At 36.4% G+C, this 16,148-nt stretch overlaps 1 protein-coding gene across 1 annotated transcript; it reads left to right on the top strand.

The window, feature by feature from the left end:
* Positions 1-6,345: 6,345 nt before the first annotated feature.
* si:ch73-109i22.2 (SH2 domain-containing protein 2A) lies at positions 6,346-16,133 on the top strand. The gene is made up of 9 exons (XM_067412083.1): positions 6,346-6,429; positions 7,743-7,945; positions 9,940-10,115; positions 10,258-10,347; positions 13,482-13,659; positions 13,852-14,127; positions 14,862-15,186; positions 15,382-15,530; positions 15,629-16,133. The coding sequence occupies exons 1-9, from the start codon at positions 6,402-6,404 to the stop codon at positions 15,785-15,787; spliced, it is 1,584 nt and encodes a 527-aa protein (XP_067268184.1). The 5' UTR covers positions 6,346-6,401; the 3' UTR covers positions 15,788-16,133.
* Positions 16,134-16,148: the final 15 nt, after the last annotated feature.

The following is a 16,148-nucleotide window of genomic DNA, read 5'->3' as shown; positions in this document are numbered from 1 at the left end:
TGTTGACCATGTTAGTGCAGTGCCCGAATGTGGCAAGCCATTTTAACACTATCGTTCTACACTAAGTTACCATCTGTATTTATGTTACTGATTTATTATATAACTGACTTAATTGAATTTCTAGTAAACAATACAATATTGTGGGGAGGGGGGTTCTATATTATTGATTAGCCCCATGCGTAAGTTTTCTTTTAAAGGGATAGTTCACCCAAAAATGAAAATTTGATGTTTATCTGCTTACCCCCAGCGCATCCAAGATGTAGGTGACTTTGTTTCTTCAGTAGAACACAAATGATGATTTTTAACTCCAACCGTTGCCGTCTGTCAGTCAAATATTGCGAGTGGATGGGAACTAGAGTAAATAAAACTTGCACAGACAAGTCCAAATTAAATCCTGCGGCTCATGACGACACATTGATGTCCTAAGACACGAAGCTATCGGTTTGTGCGAGAAACCGAACAGTATTTATATCATTTTTTAACTCTAATATACCACTATGTCCAACTGCTTTCAGCACTCGTTAGTAAGGTCTGATCGCGCTCTGACAGCGGCAGTGATGTTTCACGCATATACTTCAATGAGTGCTAGACATCACTGCCGTTGTCAGAGCGCGATCAGACCTTACTAAGTGAATGTTGAATGCAGTTAGACATAGTGGTGTATTAGAGTTAAAAAATGATATAAATACTGTTCGGTTTATCGCACAAACCGATCGTTTCGTGTCTTAGGACATCAATGTGTCGTCACGAGCAGCAGGGTTTAATTTTGACTTGTCTGTGCAAGTTTTATTTACTCTTATAGTAGAAGTTCCCATACACTCGCATTATTTGACTGACAGACGGCAACGGCTGGAGTTAAAAATCATCATTTGTGTTCTAATGAAGAAACAAACAAAGTCACCTACATCTTGGAAGCGCTGGGGGTAAGCAGATAAACATCAAATTTTCATTTTTGGGTGAACTATCCCTTTAAGGCCACCATTATTTTAGAACATTATTTTAAATTCCCCGACGGGACATTCTCGTGGCTTAATTTACTAAGACAGTGTTATTTTAACAAACCAAACTTAGTAAGCACCATACTAATAAAGCATACTACAAACAGAAAAGCAGATGAGCCCAGAATATGAACGCAACACGTTTAACTAGCTACACATTAATTAGCGTTTTCCTCCCATAAAGAAATACTATACTAGAATAGTAAAATAGAATAATATACATAAAAATTGATTTGTGCAGAATTTGATCTTTTAATATCACTTAGGCTACATTAAGCGACATCTTTATAGCCTAACGGTTTTCTATGGGAGGAAAACACAACATGTAATTAAACGCATTTTGTTCATATTCTGGGCTTGTCTGCTTTGCTGTACAGTAATATGGTTTATTAGTATGATGTTTTCTGAGTTTGGTCTTTTAATCTGTCTTAGTACATTAAGCCACGTTTAGGGTTTTTCACGTTAAGCATTTTTGAATGTCCCTTGGTGATGCATTATGCAGCCACACTATGACAGGTATCACATTTATTTCGTTTTTTTTTTTTTCAAAATATTAAAAAATTGTTAACTATATCATGAATTATGAGATATATTCCGATTGTCAAATATGTGGAAGCGAATGTGTTTTGTTGTTTAAACACCATTATGATCATGATAAAACATCTCTGTCGGACATCACATAAATGCATCCATTTTTCCCGAAATAGGCTAAACATAAGTGGCTGGTGAACTGGGAGAAGAGAGTAAACATTATTGTTTCATACGCAATGTAGAGTATCTGATATGAATAAAAAAACTTAATCAAATTATAATTTAAAGGATTATTGCAGCTTCCATATCAGTGTATGGAATTTGCATTTAACAAACTATAAATGTCTTTTTTATATATAGCCTAATGTCTGTTAAATTTCTGAAATCTCAAATAAACATTATGTGGTTGAAAATGTGATTGTACACATTAAAGGGTTAAAATCGATCGCGTTTTGGGGGAGAAGGGGCATGAATTGAAACTGACGGGGCACAAATCAGATCTGAAGGGGCAATGCCCTCTTTTGCCCCCTCGTGGCGCCGGGCCTGGTTCCATATCACCTTGCCAAATGTTTTCAGTTATTTCAAAAGGTCCTTACAGCCTACAACCGCAAAAGAAATAAAACCCACAATGACTCACCAGCCAGGTAGTAACTGTGCGATTCTTGAGGTAGATAAGCTTATAGTTTTGTATCACTATAGACGTGTTTCTGTGCAATGTCATGACAGAGATGCACGCACAAATAGGGGGCAATGTCTCACCATTACTGAGAGTTAATTTCTTAATATAATCGGCGGAGTCAGTGCTATAGGCTTCCAAAGTAATTGATGCTAGCCATTTCCTCATGTCACACACCTAGCTAGCTGTCACACATCTCATGTCTTGTACAGTATGTTTAAAGTATCGATTTTCTTTTAAATGTGGCGGGGCGTGACGTAGCCTTGTCATAAACATTTAGGATAGAAAGGCTCAACAACCAACAAAACTAGGTAAGTTCATAAAATCAGTAGGCTACTGTATTCAATGTATAAGTAAAGCTGGAATAAATTATAGTAACTATTTGAAGTTTTACATGTAATTAACCCTTTGACGCGTATGATCACGCCGGTGTGATTAGAACATTCAGTACACCACATGATCAACTGCCAAATTCAAATGTGCTTGCGCGCTTTGGCTGTCGCTAAACCAGAGACTCTGCGCTTTTCATATATCACAAATATGCAGTGTTTTCAACTATAATGTTTATTTTAGGTTTCAGACATTTAAATACACATAAGTACTAACAAAACAATACATTTAGAGTTTGTAAAATACACACTGATGTACATAGAAGCAGCAATAACAATACTTTCCATAATAATTAGATGACACGCTTTATTTATATCAGACACACATTGTGTAAGTAACTTTATAAAATGGTTAGTTCCTGTTCTTGATTCTGATTAGTCAATAGCTGTGTTTTATTTATGATAAAACACGGCTATGACCGCTTCACCCAATGGTTCTGTGTATCGCCAAAGACTATAGAATAACACAAGACGTGTCACTCGTATTGTTTTGAATGGGAGAGAGTGTAACGCGCAATATGGCGGAATAAGTCCCGCCTTCTAAGATAAGGTAAAGTCATCGCGTCACTGCGGCAGCCGTTAGAAGTACCGGTTTCTATAGAAACAGTCAGACGCGCGCCTCTGAAACATGGCAGAAGAGACGCGCATTTAGGTCTGCGCATGCGCATTAGCTTGATCCAGCCTAGAAAATGCAGTTTTTTGTCATGATTCGAGCATTTGGATAAAACATTTATAAGACAGCTGTTGTCAGATTTCATTGGTTATTTCAAATATGAAATGTAATCGTAAGGTTGGCGAACAGTTTTGAGGAATTTGATGTTTCCCCATTCAAAGAGATGCCCGAGAGGTGTTTCAAAGATGGCTGCCGAATGAAATGACTTGTCTTAAAGGGACTTTGGTATCGCTACACCCTTAGCAACCACTCTTAGCAACATAAACTGTTTGTTCTCAATTGATATTGTTTATTGAAGCTTACTGTATTACGTAGAAGAGTATTGTGAGAAAGAGATCGAGAGAGCGAGTTTATTACCTGCTTTTAGATTTAGCATTTTTCTTCAGGTCAGTCCTATGTTCATAATAAAAAATCTGTTTAAACGTCCAATGTATTATCTTGTCCTTTTAACAGTTATGGGGTTTTCCCTTGACTGACAGCGCTAGTCAAAGCATTTGTCAGTTGCATCTTGTTCCATCCAGTTCAGACTTTTCATTGTAAAAGTCTTCGCTACTGACTGACTCACTCATAAAGACAATCTTTGCCGCCATCTAATGCCGTTATAATATAACTTCTGTTGCTGTTCACAGTCAGAGACTATTTTTTTTCCGGCGGAAGGAAGGCTTTTAGTTAAAGTTTACTTCATGAAAGTTGCATTAACACATCATTTTGGCTTTAATATTTGTATTGTGTGGTAACCGTTTCATAAAAGCAATAAGGCACTTGAGGCTAGTGCTGTATCGTGAATAAGTCATGGCTGAAGGGGTGACTTATTCACGTTTCACCATAGCCTCTCGTACCCTATTGCTTACTTAAAGTTTACTCTATTTTTCTCCCAGTTCACTGGCTCACCTACTTTCACGTATTTCAGAAGAAGTGGATGAATTTGCGTGTTGTAAATCCAACAGATCCGATTCTCTGTATTGCAGCGCAAACTAACATGGCGGCGCCCATCGCGCATATAGCTCAAATAATGTGATCATTATAAAGTTGTTTAAACAGCAAAACACATCCACTTAGATATTTCATGTCAGATATTATAGTTAACAAATTTGTGAATATTTTGAATAAAAAAGGAAAAATGAAATAAAAGCAGATCATCGATCATACAGCAGTATTGTGGTTGCGGTAATGACGCGTCACCATGGAAACAATAAAGGGATACTTTCTAAATAACGGTCGCCTTGAAAAACTTTGGTTGTTTAGCTACAATATTTTTAATTTATACGTGAAAGGGTTAAATAATAAATTGTAGTAATTAGCATATAAGTAAAAGTGGAATGTGTATCAGAGATAGGAATACTAGTTGGAAGTAAATTGTTGATAAAAGAACCACAGATGCCCATAGAATTTACATGCAAAATATTCACTAGTAACAATGGAATAGTTTACCTTTTATTATTTATATAGTTTAACTTTTTATTATTAGAATAACTACTCACTTCTACAAACAAGTACCATCTAAAAAATAATATTAGTTATTGAATTATTAAATATTAAATAAATAAATAGCAGTAACAGACACTATATGTATGGACTAAATGTTAAAACTGCTTGCCAGAGTACACCTCAAATGAAGAACGGGGTGGATGTATGTATCATAGGTAACTCTCTGCAGCTCCATAAATCTTCTGGAATACGGTTGAGCAACTGACGCTGGAATGATTCATTTCTGCAGCAGAAATAAAATACTCATTTGTTCATTCATTTAAGCAGGAAACAAGTCAGACAATTATCGGAGCATTAGTTAGGGTGACCGTAATATTGCACGCAAGAAAATATGTGGACTCAGCTCATATCAATCAATGTCTGTTCTTATTTAACCAACGCGATCTTGAAGCAGACGTTTTGAATCAGATGGGAAGGAACGCATCGAAAGAGGATTAATGCGCTTTAAATAAATCCGTTGTATATAATTTGGTATGCACGACTTATTGTTATTGGTTATTGTCGGGTGCGACAAGTGACAGGCAATTTTCATTCATGTCTCGTGCCGATTTTTATTTATAATGTAAGTGGGCCATCTAGTGGAGGTATCCTGTAACTTTCCAATTGTTCACCATTTGGAAAGAGTGGGCCTATAAAATAAAATAAAAACACATAAGTAGACATATTGTTAAATGCAAATTATTTTCTGAATTATTAAAAACTAAATGATATATGATTTCACTAAAATAATATAGGCTTAAATGAAATGGAGAAAGAAAATGTCAAGAATCAATCTCATTATGTATCCCTCCCAATACATAAAAAAATGCGTAATTTCCGTCAAATGTAAAATGGGTGTTGGGCACAGTATCTACTCTTATCATTAGTACACTTCTTTTGTCCTCTTTCTCTTTTCCTCACCTCTTGTTCACTGTGGTTGTTCTCTCTCATCCTGTGTGGTGAGCAAGTCACATGATTTAACTGCTTCTTCTCTCTCTGACAGACAAACACGCACAAAGAGAGAGAGAGAGAGAGGGGGGGCGGTGGATCTCTCTCTCTCACCTTAATAACACACTCACTGTTACACAAACATAAATAAACGTGCACATATATACAGATTGACATATTTAGTTTCGAATGTGGAAGAATTCTACGGTCAGTTAAACAAGACAAGTTAGTGTTTTACTGACAGACATTCATCAACCTAAAAAATCTACAGAATCCCAATAACACTGCAGTAACATATATTATGATAAAATGAATCATTTTTTGCGGATCTCCACTTTTATTTAACATTTTTGCAAGTTATATTAATGCATGCATATCTTTTCAGAGAATTAGCTCTAAAGATTTTAGTAATTATGTGCTGGTAGCTCAAATGATTTAAAAAATCCATAAACTGTGGCATATTTCAGTGCATGGCAGCTTTTTTGAAAATCAATGCAATTTGGTCAGGTTGTTTATTTGAGCTTTCGTACATCAGTTGGATACACACAGAGTTGAAATGATACTGCGAAATGAAAAAAAATATCACTAGCAGTTCACTATTGGTTCCTTGCTTGTGACCTTTTCTTTGCCGCTTTCTCACATATGCATTTAAACAGGATGAGGCAGAAACACTCAAGATCTGATAGGAAGAGGTAGCATTTTACATCCTGCGCTTGAGCATGGACTTTGACTACCAAAAACTTAAAGGTCAGCTATTTCTCACCAGCTTCTGAACTTAAATAATCAATCTTTCAAGGTAGAAATCGACTGTTTTTAGTATAGAAATAACAAAACACATGGTTTTAAGATGTGGTGTTTACTTGCTTTCTCTGACAATACACTGACAACTGGAAATGCTTTTGTTTGAAGCCTTAAAATGTCTATATTTATTTGAATGCTAGAAACAACTATTATTTTCTCAAGGTTGTACTTTTTGAATTGATCATTTTGTGAAGTTAAACATATATATATTTAAGATTTACTATCAGAATGAAGCATTTTGTGAAGTTAAACAAATATTTTTTTTAGGTTTACTATCAGAATGAAGCTATATGGTGATCAGGCCGTGCTTATTTTCTTTTAATGTGTTAATATATAAGCAATTTAGCATTAATATAGAATGGAGAGAAAAAAGAATTGTCCTAGACATTGTGTTGTACAAAACATCAACACAAATCTACTTCTCACTATCCTAGACTAATTCTCAGACACATTAACAGATCGCAACTGTATGTCTGATAATCTTTTAACAGCATTGGTGTTACAGAGCCTGCAATATTTGTAAGATTATTATTTTGATAATTGTTTGGTGTCTAGAATGTTCTACAGTTATGCATGTTGGTGACGTGCTTATAAAAAAGTGACATTTCCGTTCGAAGTGTTATTTTGAGCCTGACTGTACTAGTGTGATTCTATCTACATCTCAACTTCTTAATCTCACACGCATATACTAATATCTACAAGTTAATATTAAAAATCTAAATGTATTTACAGATAAACAGATTTGAAAGGACATTAACAGTCAAGCAGAAGGCTGAAGGCTTCATTAAGATTATCATTTTAACAAATTCAATTTTTTTATTTACTGTTGATGGGGTTTTTAAACACAGTCCCACTTTATATTAAGTGGCCTTAACTACTAAAAAATAAGTACAATGTACTTATTGGGTTCATACTGAATTGCAAAACACTTTTGTTGCTATTGAGGTGGATACGGGTAAGGTTAGGGAAAGCGTTGGCGCTATGGGTAGGGGTAAGGTGTAAGGGATGGGTCAACAGTGTAATTGTTGTAATTACAGAAATTAATTACTGATGTAATTACATGCAGGTGTTTTTAAAATATAAGTACAATGGCATGTAAAAACATGTATGTACACAAAAAGTGCATTGTATCAAATGATTCATTTAAATGTAAGTACATAAAGGCCACCTAATATAAAGTGGGACCTTAAATGCTGTTTGCTTTAATGATCAAACTGCCTTTATTTTGTGTGAGAAGGAGTACGTTTTTTGCTCTACAGATGCTGAATCTCAGCAAAGAGAAGAGCGACTGAGCGCTTTTTCTGTCCTTCACCCAACACCAAAGCCCCGTTCATCTGTAGCTCCAGAGAACCATCCCACAACCAAGAAACCTCCAGTAAAACCCCGGCGGAGCATAAAGTGTCGTCCCACAGCACAGCAAGAGCCCGAGCAATTACACCAGGGCCAGCAGAAGGAAAATGAGGTGAATATGTCAAGTCGTAAATATGTAGACATCATGACTTTAAAAGTTTGAAAAGCCCTGTTCCACAAAATACCTTTAAAAAATTTGCAATATTGAATTGAAAAAATGCTTAACATCGTATATACAGTACAGTCCAAAAGTTTGGAACCACTAAGATTCTTAATGTTTTTAAAAGAAGTTTCGTTTGCTGCTCACATTTATTTAATTAAAAATACAGTAAAAACAGTAATATTGTGAAACATTATTACAATTTAAAATAACTGTTTTCTATTTGAATATATTTCACAAAGTAATTTATTCCTGTGATGCAAAGCTGAATTTTCAGCATCGTTACTCCAGTCTTCAGTGTCACATGATCCTTCAGAAATCAGTCTAATATGCTGATTTGCTGCTCAAGAAACATTTAATGTGTACAATTGTACAAATATTTGTGTACAATATTTTTTTTCAGGATTATTTGATGAATAGAAAGTTCAAAAGAACAGTGTTTATCTGAAATCTAATCTTTTGTAACATTATAAATGTCTTTACTGCCACTTTTGACTGATTTAATGCATCCTTGCTGAATAAAAGTATTCATTTCTTTAATTTCTTTAAAAAAAAAAAAAAATAAAAATTCTTACTGACCCCAAACTTTTGAATGGTAGTGTATAATGTTACAGAAGCTTTGTATTTCAGATAAATGCTGTTCTTTTGAACTTTCTATTCATCAAGGAATCCTGAAAAAAAAAGTACACAACTGTTTTCAACATTGAAAATAATCATAAATGTTTCTTGAGCAGCAAATCAGCTTATTAGAATGATTTCTGAAGGATCATGTGACACTGAAGACTGGAGCAACGATGCTGAAAATTCAGCTTTGCATCACAGGAATAAATTACTTTGTCAAATATATTTAAATAGTACACAGTTATTTTAAATTGTAATAATATTTCACAATATTACTGTTTTTACTGTATTTTTAACTAAATAAATGTAGCCTTGGTGAGGAGACGAAACTTCTTTTAAAAACATTAAAAATCTTAGTGGTTCCAAACTTTTGGACTGTACTGTATATTAAGTATATCTTTTCTTAATGATTTTAAAATACAACACTTCAAAATCTCATATTTAAATGCATATAGATATATATGGTTTGAGATTTGCAGAAACCTTCTATGCCCTCAAAGACAAAATATGACTACACTACAATTTCCTCAAAACAAAACAACATCTGTCAGTGGTTCTGCTGCTCTACATTATCTTTAAAGAGCCTTTTGAAGCAAAGAAATAGTAAATTGGTCAGTACAGCATCAACAAGATCAAAACCAATAACGCTTTTAACTAATAGGTCAAATATATATACAATATATTAAGTACTCTCAAATAATCCATGAGAAAGTAACTGGTTAGATTTCATGGGATGTTTAACATCTATCTTGTGTGTATAGCGGGACGTGATTGTTTCTTTAACCACAGAGTGAGCTGTCCTGTAAATATTATTTGCACATTTGATCAATATGTGGAGACTTTTGAGGCCTTTTTAAAAGTACTTCAGTTTGATTTGAATTTTTTGTAGGGCACTTCTTCACATCATCTAAAAAATAATCATCTTTAGGTTTATTTCCTATTTCCATCCATGAACCTTAAAGGGTTCTTCATAGGGGTTCCCATTATGTGCTCATTTTATGGATTTAATTATTTAATTTTGTTTTAATTCATTTCTATTATGATTCAATTTTATGAATTAAAAAGCTCCTACTTTATCACTAGAAAATGTATCTGTTAAACATGAAAGTATTATGCAGTCACTTAAGACATTTTGGCATAAAATCCTTAAAACTGAGTCAAGAACCCTACGGTTCTTTAGCTTTTTGAACCTTTTTTTCTAAGAGTGTGGTATGAGCATTAAAACCTTTGACAGTTTTCTAATGCATAGCAAAGGTACTGGTAAAACACTTTGACATTTAAAATAATATCTCAATGACATCATACTTGGATTCCCTCTGTTAAAGACGACAGTGAAGCGAATAGATCCTGCTCTAGTTTTGGGTCCCATGGGGCCTCTGGAGGCTCTGACTTCATCTCTGCGAGCTCACACTCTGCTGTGGTTTGAAAGGACACAGCTGCCTCGACTGCACACACCCGGACAGCCTCTCCCCTGCTGGCTACATGGTTTTGCTACGCGCAGGTTACACCCACATCTAAATATTCTTTCAAAAACATTACAGAAAAAACAGGTGCACAAGCAAAGTTGCACATATACAGGTGTGAAATAGTGTCATACACACACTATTCTATTTTCACACAACCTGTCTTTCTCACTCTCTTAGGGAAGCGGAGCAGCTGCTGCAGGATAAGCCGCAAGGCTGTTTCCTGTTGAGACTCAGCGAGTCAAAGATTGGCTTTGTGCTGTCTTACAGGTACTTTCAATCATACAGTGGCCTAATTAGTATTTTGGACACTGAAAAGCATTCTTAAAATGTAATTCACACAAGTCCTGTTCACACTACAAATAGCAACTATAAAGATAACTATAGCAGTATATTACATACAGTGTTCTGTTTATTATAAGCGCATGCTGCAGTCATGTTTGTCGCTTTAAATGCTCAAACTCTTTAAAGTGGGGTGGATTTTGATTGGCTGTCAATGTTTTTCTTCGTTTATCAGCTGAGAAAAAAAAAAAGTTCTGAAAGTGATTCCAAAGATTTTGTTCCTCTTAGTCGTTAATGGTATAGTTGTGGTGTTGAATTCCCTATATCCTCATAGAATTAGAAAAATTATTAAAAGTTATAGTTATTGTCCTTGGTGTGAATGTCATTGTGTTGGATTTAAAAGTAGTTCAATAAACATATAGTAAATATTTAGTAACTTACATTTTGGACACAGTATTGTCAGTTGCATCTATTTTTTTCTCTGCTAAATAAAATATTTCAAAACAAAACCAAAAGCATTGAGCAACACAGTTTTGTGGTGTTTTGTTTTTAAAGGTGCCCTAGATTCAAAAATTGAATTTACGTCGGCAAGAGTTCAGTACATGGAAAAGACATACAGTGAGTCTCAAACTCCATTGTTTCCTCCTTCTTATATAAATCTCATTTGTTTAAAAGACCTCCGAAGAACAGGCGAATCTCAACATAACACCGACTGTTACGTAACAGTCGGGGTGTACGCCCCCAATATTTGCATATGCCAGCCCATGATCGAGGCATTACACAAGGGCAGGCAGTATTAACGTCTGGATGTGCACAGCTGAATCATCAGACTAGGTAAGCAAGCAAGAACAATAGCGAAAAATGGCAGATGGAGCAATAATAACTGACATGATTCATGATAACATGATATTTTTAGTGATATTTGTAATTTGTCTTTCTAAATGTTTCGTTAGCATGTTGCTAATGTACTGTTAAATGTGGTTAAAGTTACCATCGTTTCTTATTGTATTCACGGAGACAAGACTATTGTTATTTTAATTTTTAAACACTTGCAGTCTGTATAATTCATAAACACAACTTCATTCTTTATAAATCTCTCCAACAGTGTACCATTAGCCGTTAGCCACGGAGCACAGCCTCAAACTCATTCAGAATCAAATGTAAACATCAAAATAAACACTGTACTTACGCGATTAGACATGTTGCATGACGAACACTTTGTAAAGATCCATTTTGAGGGTTAAATTAGCTGTTTGAACTTTTTTTTATGTTGTTTAAGGCAAGCGCGAGCTCTTGGGGCCGTGGAGCACGATAATTAAAGGACCACACACCATGAATCGGCCCATTTCTAATTATGCCCCTAAACAGGCAGTTAAAAAAATGAATTAAAAAAAATCTATGGGGTATTTTGAGCTGAAACTTCACAGACACATTCAGGGGACACCTTAGACTTATATTACATCTTTTAAAAAAAAGTTCTAGGGCACCTTTAATAAATCAGCATTTTTGAACGAATTGAGTGCATAATTCAGTGACTCACTCATAAAATACTTATTTTGTTCCTGTATGAATCAGTGTTCGAATAAATTGGTTGTGTGAATGATTCAATGACTCTCTAATAAAACAGTCATTTGGGGTGCTTCTCGAATGGAAGGATGCATCCTAGTGAGGCTGTGTTCTTCCTATTCCAGTCCTTCTGGCTTGTAGGCTGGCTTGTCTGAGAGAGTCTAGGAAGTGTGCATGGCTACGTCACACGTTCCCACCCCCACAGCACGAAAATACTATTAAAACTTAATTTTGGAAAAATACTTTGTATTAATAATCTTAATATTATCTGACTTTCTATTAATGCAATACAGTGAATGACAACTGTGGTCTCCCAGTGGCTTATATTATTGGCAGTTTAATTTACACCAAAACAAAAAATAATATGTATGCCTTCATCTCCGAAAACATTATTTTTGTCTTACATTTTATAAAGAGCTCAGAAAAGCTCAGTGCCGGCTCATTTTCCGTCAGTTGTTTATTCTGAATTGGAATGTGTGCAAAGGATTTTAGGTGATTGAAAGACATTAAGGATACACTTGATGCATCCTTCAAAATAAGCTGAATGATGAAGGATGCAAAACAAAAGCTGCCTTCCAAAAATCCTTCAAATTGAGATGGCCTTTGACGGCGCTTGATGACGCGGCAGCAGGAATATGCAGCCTTACTAGGACGTAGCCTTCTGTTTGAGAAGCACCATTGCCCTGTCCTAAATGGCACCCTAAATACTCGCGGTCTTCCTACGAGTCCGCACCTTTGTAAAGTAATGCCGCTTTGACTGTCGGGAAGATGTCACCAGTGCGGGCTTGGCAAAAGTGCACATTGAGGGCGCATAGTGACCGCAAAGGGGGGGCGCTCGCGAACACCCTTCTGAGACCTGGACAAATGGGACACCCTCGAACGTGCGGCAGCCATTGTAAGTCCATGATACCAAAAGTGCTATGACCATTTGAGACAGGGCCATTGTTTTGTTCCTGCAAGAAATCAGTGTATGAATGAATCAGTTGAGTCAATGATTCAAACGACTCATAAAGACATTCCTTTTTTACCTCCTACTGAGTACTGATGTAAGCTGCAGAACAACATGTCCGTTGTTGTGTACGACATATTAAGTGTCATCTGCATACAAATGTGACTGGACTTTGTCTCAACAAAAATTCTTAAAATTTTGCATGAGAAGTGTGCTATCATTCATTTTAAAAATACTACTGAGTAAAATATTTTGTTATCTAATGCAATGACATTTAAGGCCAGTTCACATTGTACCAACAGACCATCAACGCCAACAAACACTTTGTTGTTGTGTAACACGTTGTGTTTTGTTGGATCGCTTGATTTCACCAATTAAACATGTTGAATTGTCGTTTGTCAGGTCGTGGAATGTCTGAGAAGTGACATAGTGTAATCTGGTGATTGCCCGCGGTGGTCGGCACCTGTAGGTGCTGTATAAATTGGCCTTTAGGCAACACAGTGTGTTCAGATATATTTTGGTGTCATTGTATCTGTACGGACTATGTATCTGCAACATATCTAATCTCCCAGTGACTCACTAAATAACAAATTCATTAAATCCCCAGAGGAGAGGATCGGTGTCGTCATTTTATCATTGAAGAGGAGGAGAGTAGAGCATCTGGTAGCGTATATCTAATTGCTGGAGAAAACAGCCGTCATAGAAGCCTGGACGACCTAATCAGCTACTACACCCATTATCCTGTGGGGCCCTTTAATGAGTTGTTGACTGTGCCTTGTATACAGGTACACACACAATTGTTTTCTCTGAAAAATTAATGATTTTTAGAGATTTTTTACGTTTGAATGTTCTCGTAATCTCACTTCATATCCTGTCTTTCTTTTGTGTGTGTGTGTGTGTGTGTGTGTGTGTGTGTGTGTGTGTGTGTGTGTGTGTGTGTGTGTGTGTGTGTGTGTGTGTGTGTGTGTTTTATCTAGCCTAATGGTGGCTTTGAGGAAATGAATAGGTGGAAAGTGAAGGACAGGGAAGCAGAGAGAAATGGAAAAGAAACAGATCAAGAAAAGCAAACAAAACTGCCCGTGGCCATCAGTCCAGCTGTTCTGAATCCATTACCCACAAACCCCTCTAATCAGATCACTTCTACTACAGAAGAGACTGTGCAGTATGCAGCAGTGAGAAAGCCACTAAAAAAGAGCTACTCGTTGCCGGAGTGCAACTGTGGACCTAACACAGCAGCGCCTCCTGGCTTAGAAGTGAGTAATTACAGACAATCAAAATTTCAGACTTTTTTTTCTCTGACATTTCTTGTTTTAAACTGTGCAGAATATTTTTTTTAGGACAATAGACTTAATTTAAAGTCATTTCCACCTAGTTATACCCTGGCAACCACCCAAACACCATAGAGACTACATAACCAACACTTTAAAAATCGTCCCTTACCTTAGCAACCACATAGAATCGCCCTGGCAACCACAAAGAGCACCTCGACATCAAGGTGGCTAGTTTTGCACGGTCAATAGAGCTGGATAAAAATGTTCATTTGAACCATATTTATATATGTGATGCTTGTTATCGTTTACAGTGTAAGTCTCTCTGTAGAGTTGTTCTCGCGGACTGCCTAAATAAACAAACATACGACGCCACAAGTTTAGTAAGTAACGTTGGTTTGTTTTACGAACGAATGATTCGTATGAATCGATTCATTTAAGCGAATGAAAAATGCGTCTAATCCGAATCCCGAATGACTCGATGATTCTTTTAATGAACGCTTTAAAGGCAATACAATTTACATACTCACATTTTCTTGTTAACAATAGCTGTTTCTATTGTCTGTGCCATCTTCTCATTGTCTATGTGTGATGTATAGCCTATTAAAGCTTGACTAGAAGAAAGGTTTAATGGTGGGTTGTGCTGTTGAGTTTTCCATTTGTAACTTTATGTTTAATGTGAGAGTCATATTACACACTAATTATTTGCCCCCCACTAGAATGGCATTTCTGAGCTTGCTGAAAAACCCTCAGAGGATCAAGCTCCTGCTGTGGATGCCCCATATGCCCGAGTTAACAAACCCCCTAGAGCAGTATCAGAAAATACCCCCAACCTCAGTGCCCACCCTCACCCTGACCAGCAGGGAGCGACAGCGGCTTTTACCCCTTCATCCATCCCAAGCTTTGACACAACAGCAGCAGACCCCAAATACTGGAAACTGGAGCCCATGCACACCTATGAGGAGACCCCCCACACACGCACCCGATCTGAGGAGATTGACTGCTACGCCATGGGGTGGAGGAGGCAGCTGCCAGGAGATGCAGGTAGGATTGAGAAAAACAGGTGTCAAAACCAAAAACATTTTAATCCTGTTTCCTGTTATGAAGGTCAAATTTAAATTATGATTTGAGTTTGTTTCAAAAGAACCACACACTCATTAGTCAGTGCAATGATATATTATTAGCATATGAAGACTTATGCTTATTTAATATTGTTTGCTGTTTTGATTCTTTCCTCAGAGAACCTTCCAAATAATCATGTCTATTCAGAGGTGAACATAAAAGGTGCCCAAGAAGGCTCTGCTGTACCCAGACCCGGGCCTAGTCTTCCTCTCAGACCACCCCCAAGATCTCCTCATGGTCCTTTGCGACCAGAGATCACTGGGCAGGTAAATATCCTTATGCACATGTTATGTTCAATATTCTGTATAGTATGTAATGTCCAGTCTGTTATAAAAATTATCAAATGTATGACTTTTTCCCTCAGAGTTTTGGTGTGTCCCCACTAATAGCTCAGACCCAGCACTCTGGTTTCCATCATTCAGAGCAGCCACATCCAGAATCCTCCAGCTCTATTTATGAGCAGATTCCAGAGAGATCAACCAGCTCTAGACCATTTCCACTCCCACCAACCCACAAACGCTGACCTTAGGATTGCACTGACCTCTAAAAGCACCAAAGGAGTACTTAGTTCACATACACTTTATAAAATTGTGATAAACATTAGGATAGCATACTTATCTGTACCAAATATTACACGACTTATAACCTTTATATACATTTATAACATAACTGCGGGCTTGTGAATTAACCTCTCCATGGAGGCTGCCAACATGTTTATCTGTAAAGATAAAGGGATGTTTTTATTTAAACTAAATCTGGATAGGCCTTTTTCATAGAATCAGTCACTCAAAGATGTATTTTATTTTTAAATTAAATGTTAGAATTCAGATTGCAGATTTCGTTTGTTTATGCATTTGTGGATTGCAGTCCTCCATAGTCGTTAT

The sequence above is a fragment of the Chanodichthys erythropterus genome, chromosome 15, assembly GCF_024489055.1.
Source record: "Chanodichthys erythropterus isolate Z2021 chromosome 15, ASM2448905v1, whole genome shotgun sequence".
Taxonomy (NCBI): domain Eukaryota; kingdom Metazoa; phylum Chordata; class Actinopteri; order Cypriniformes; family Xenocyprididae; genus Chanodichthys; species Chanodichthys erythropterus.
This window is presented reverse-complemented; position numbering and strand designations above follow the sequence as displayed.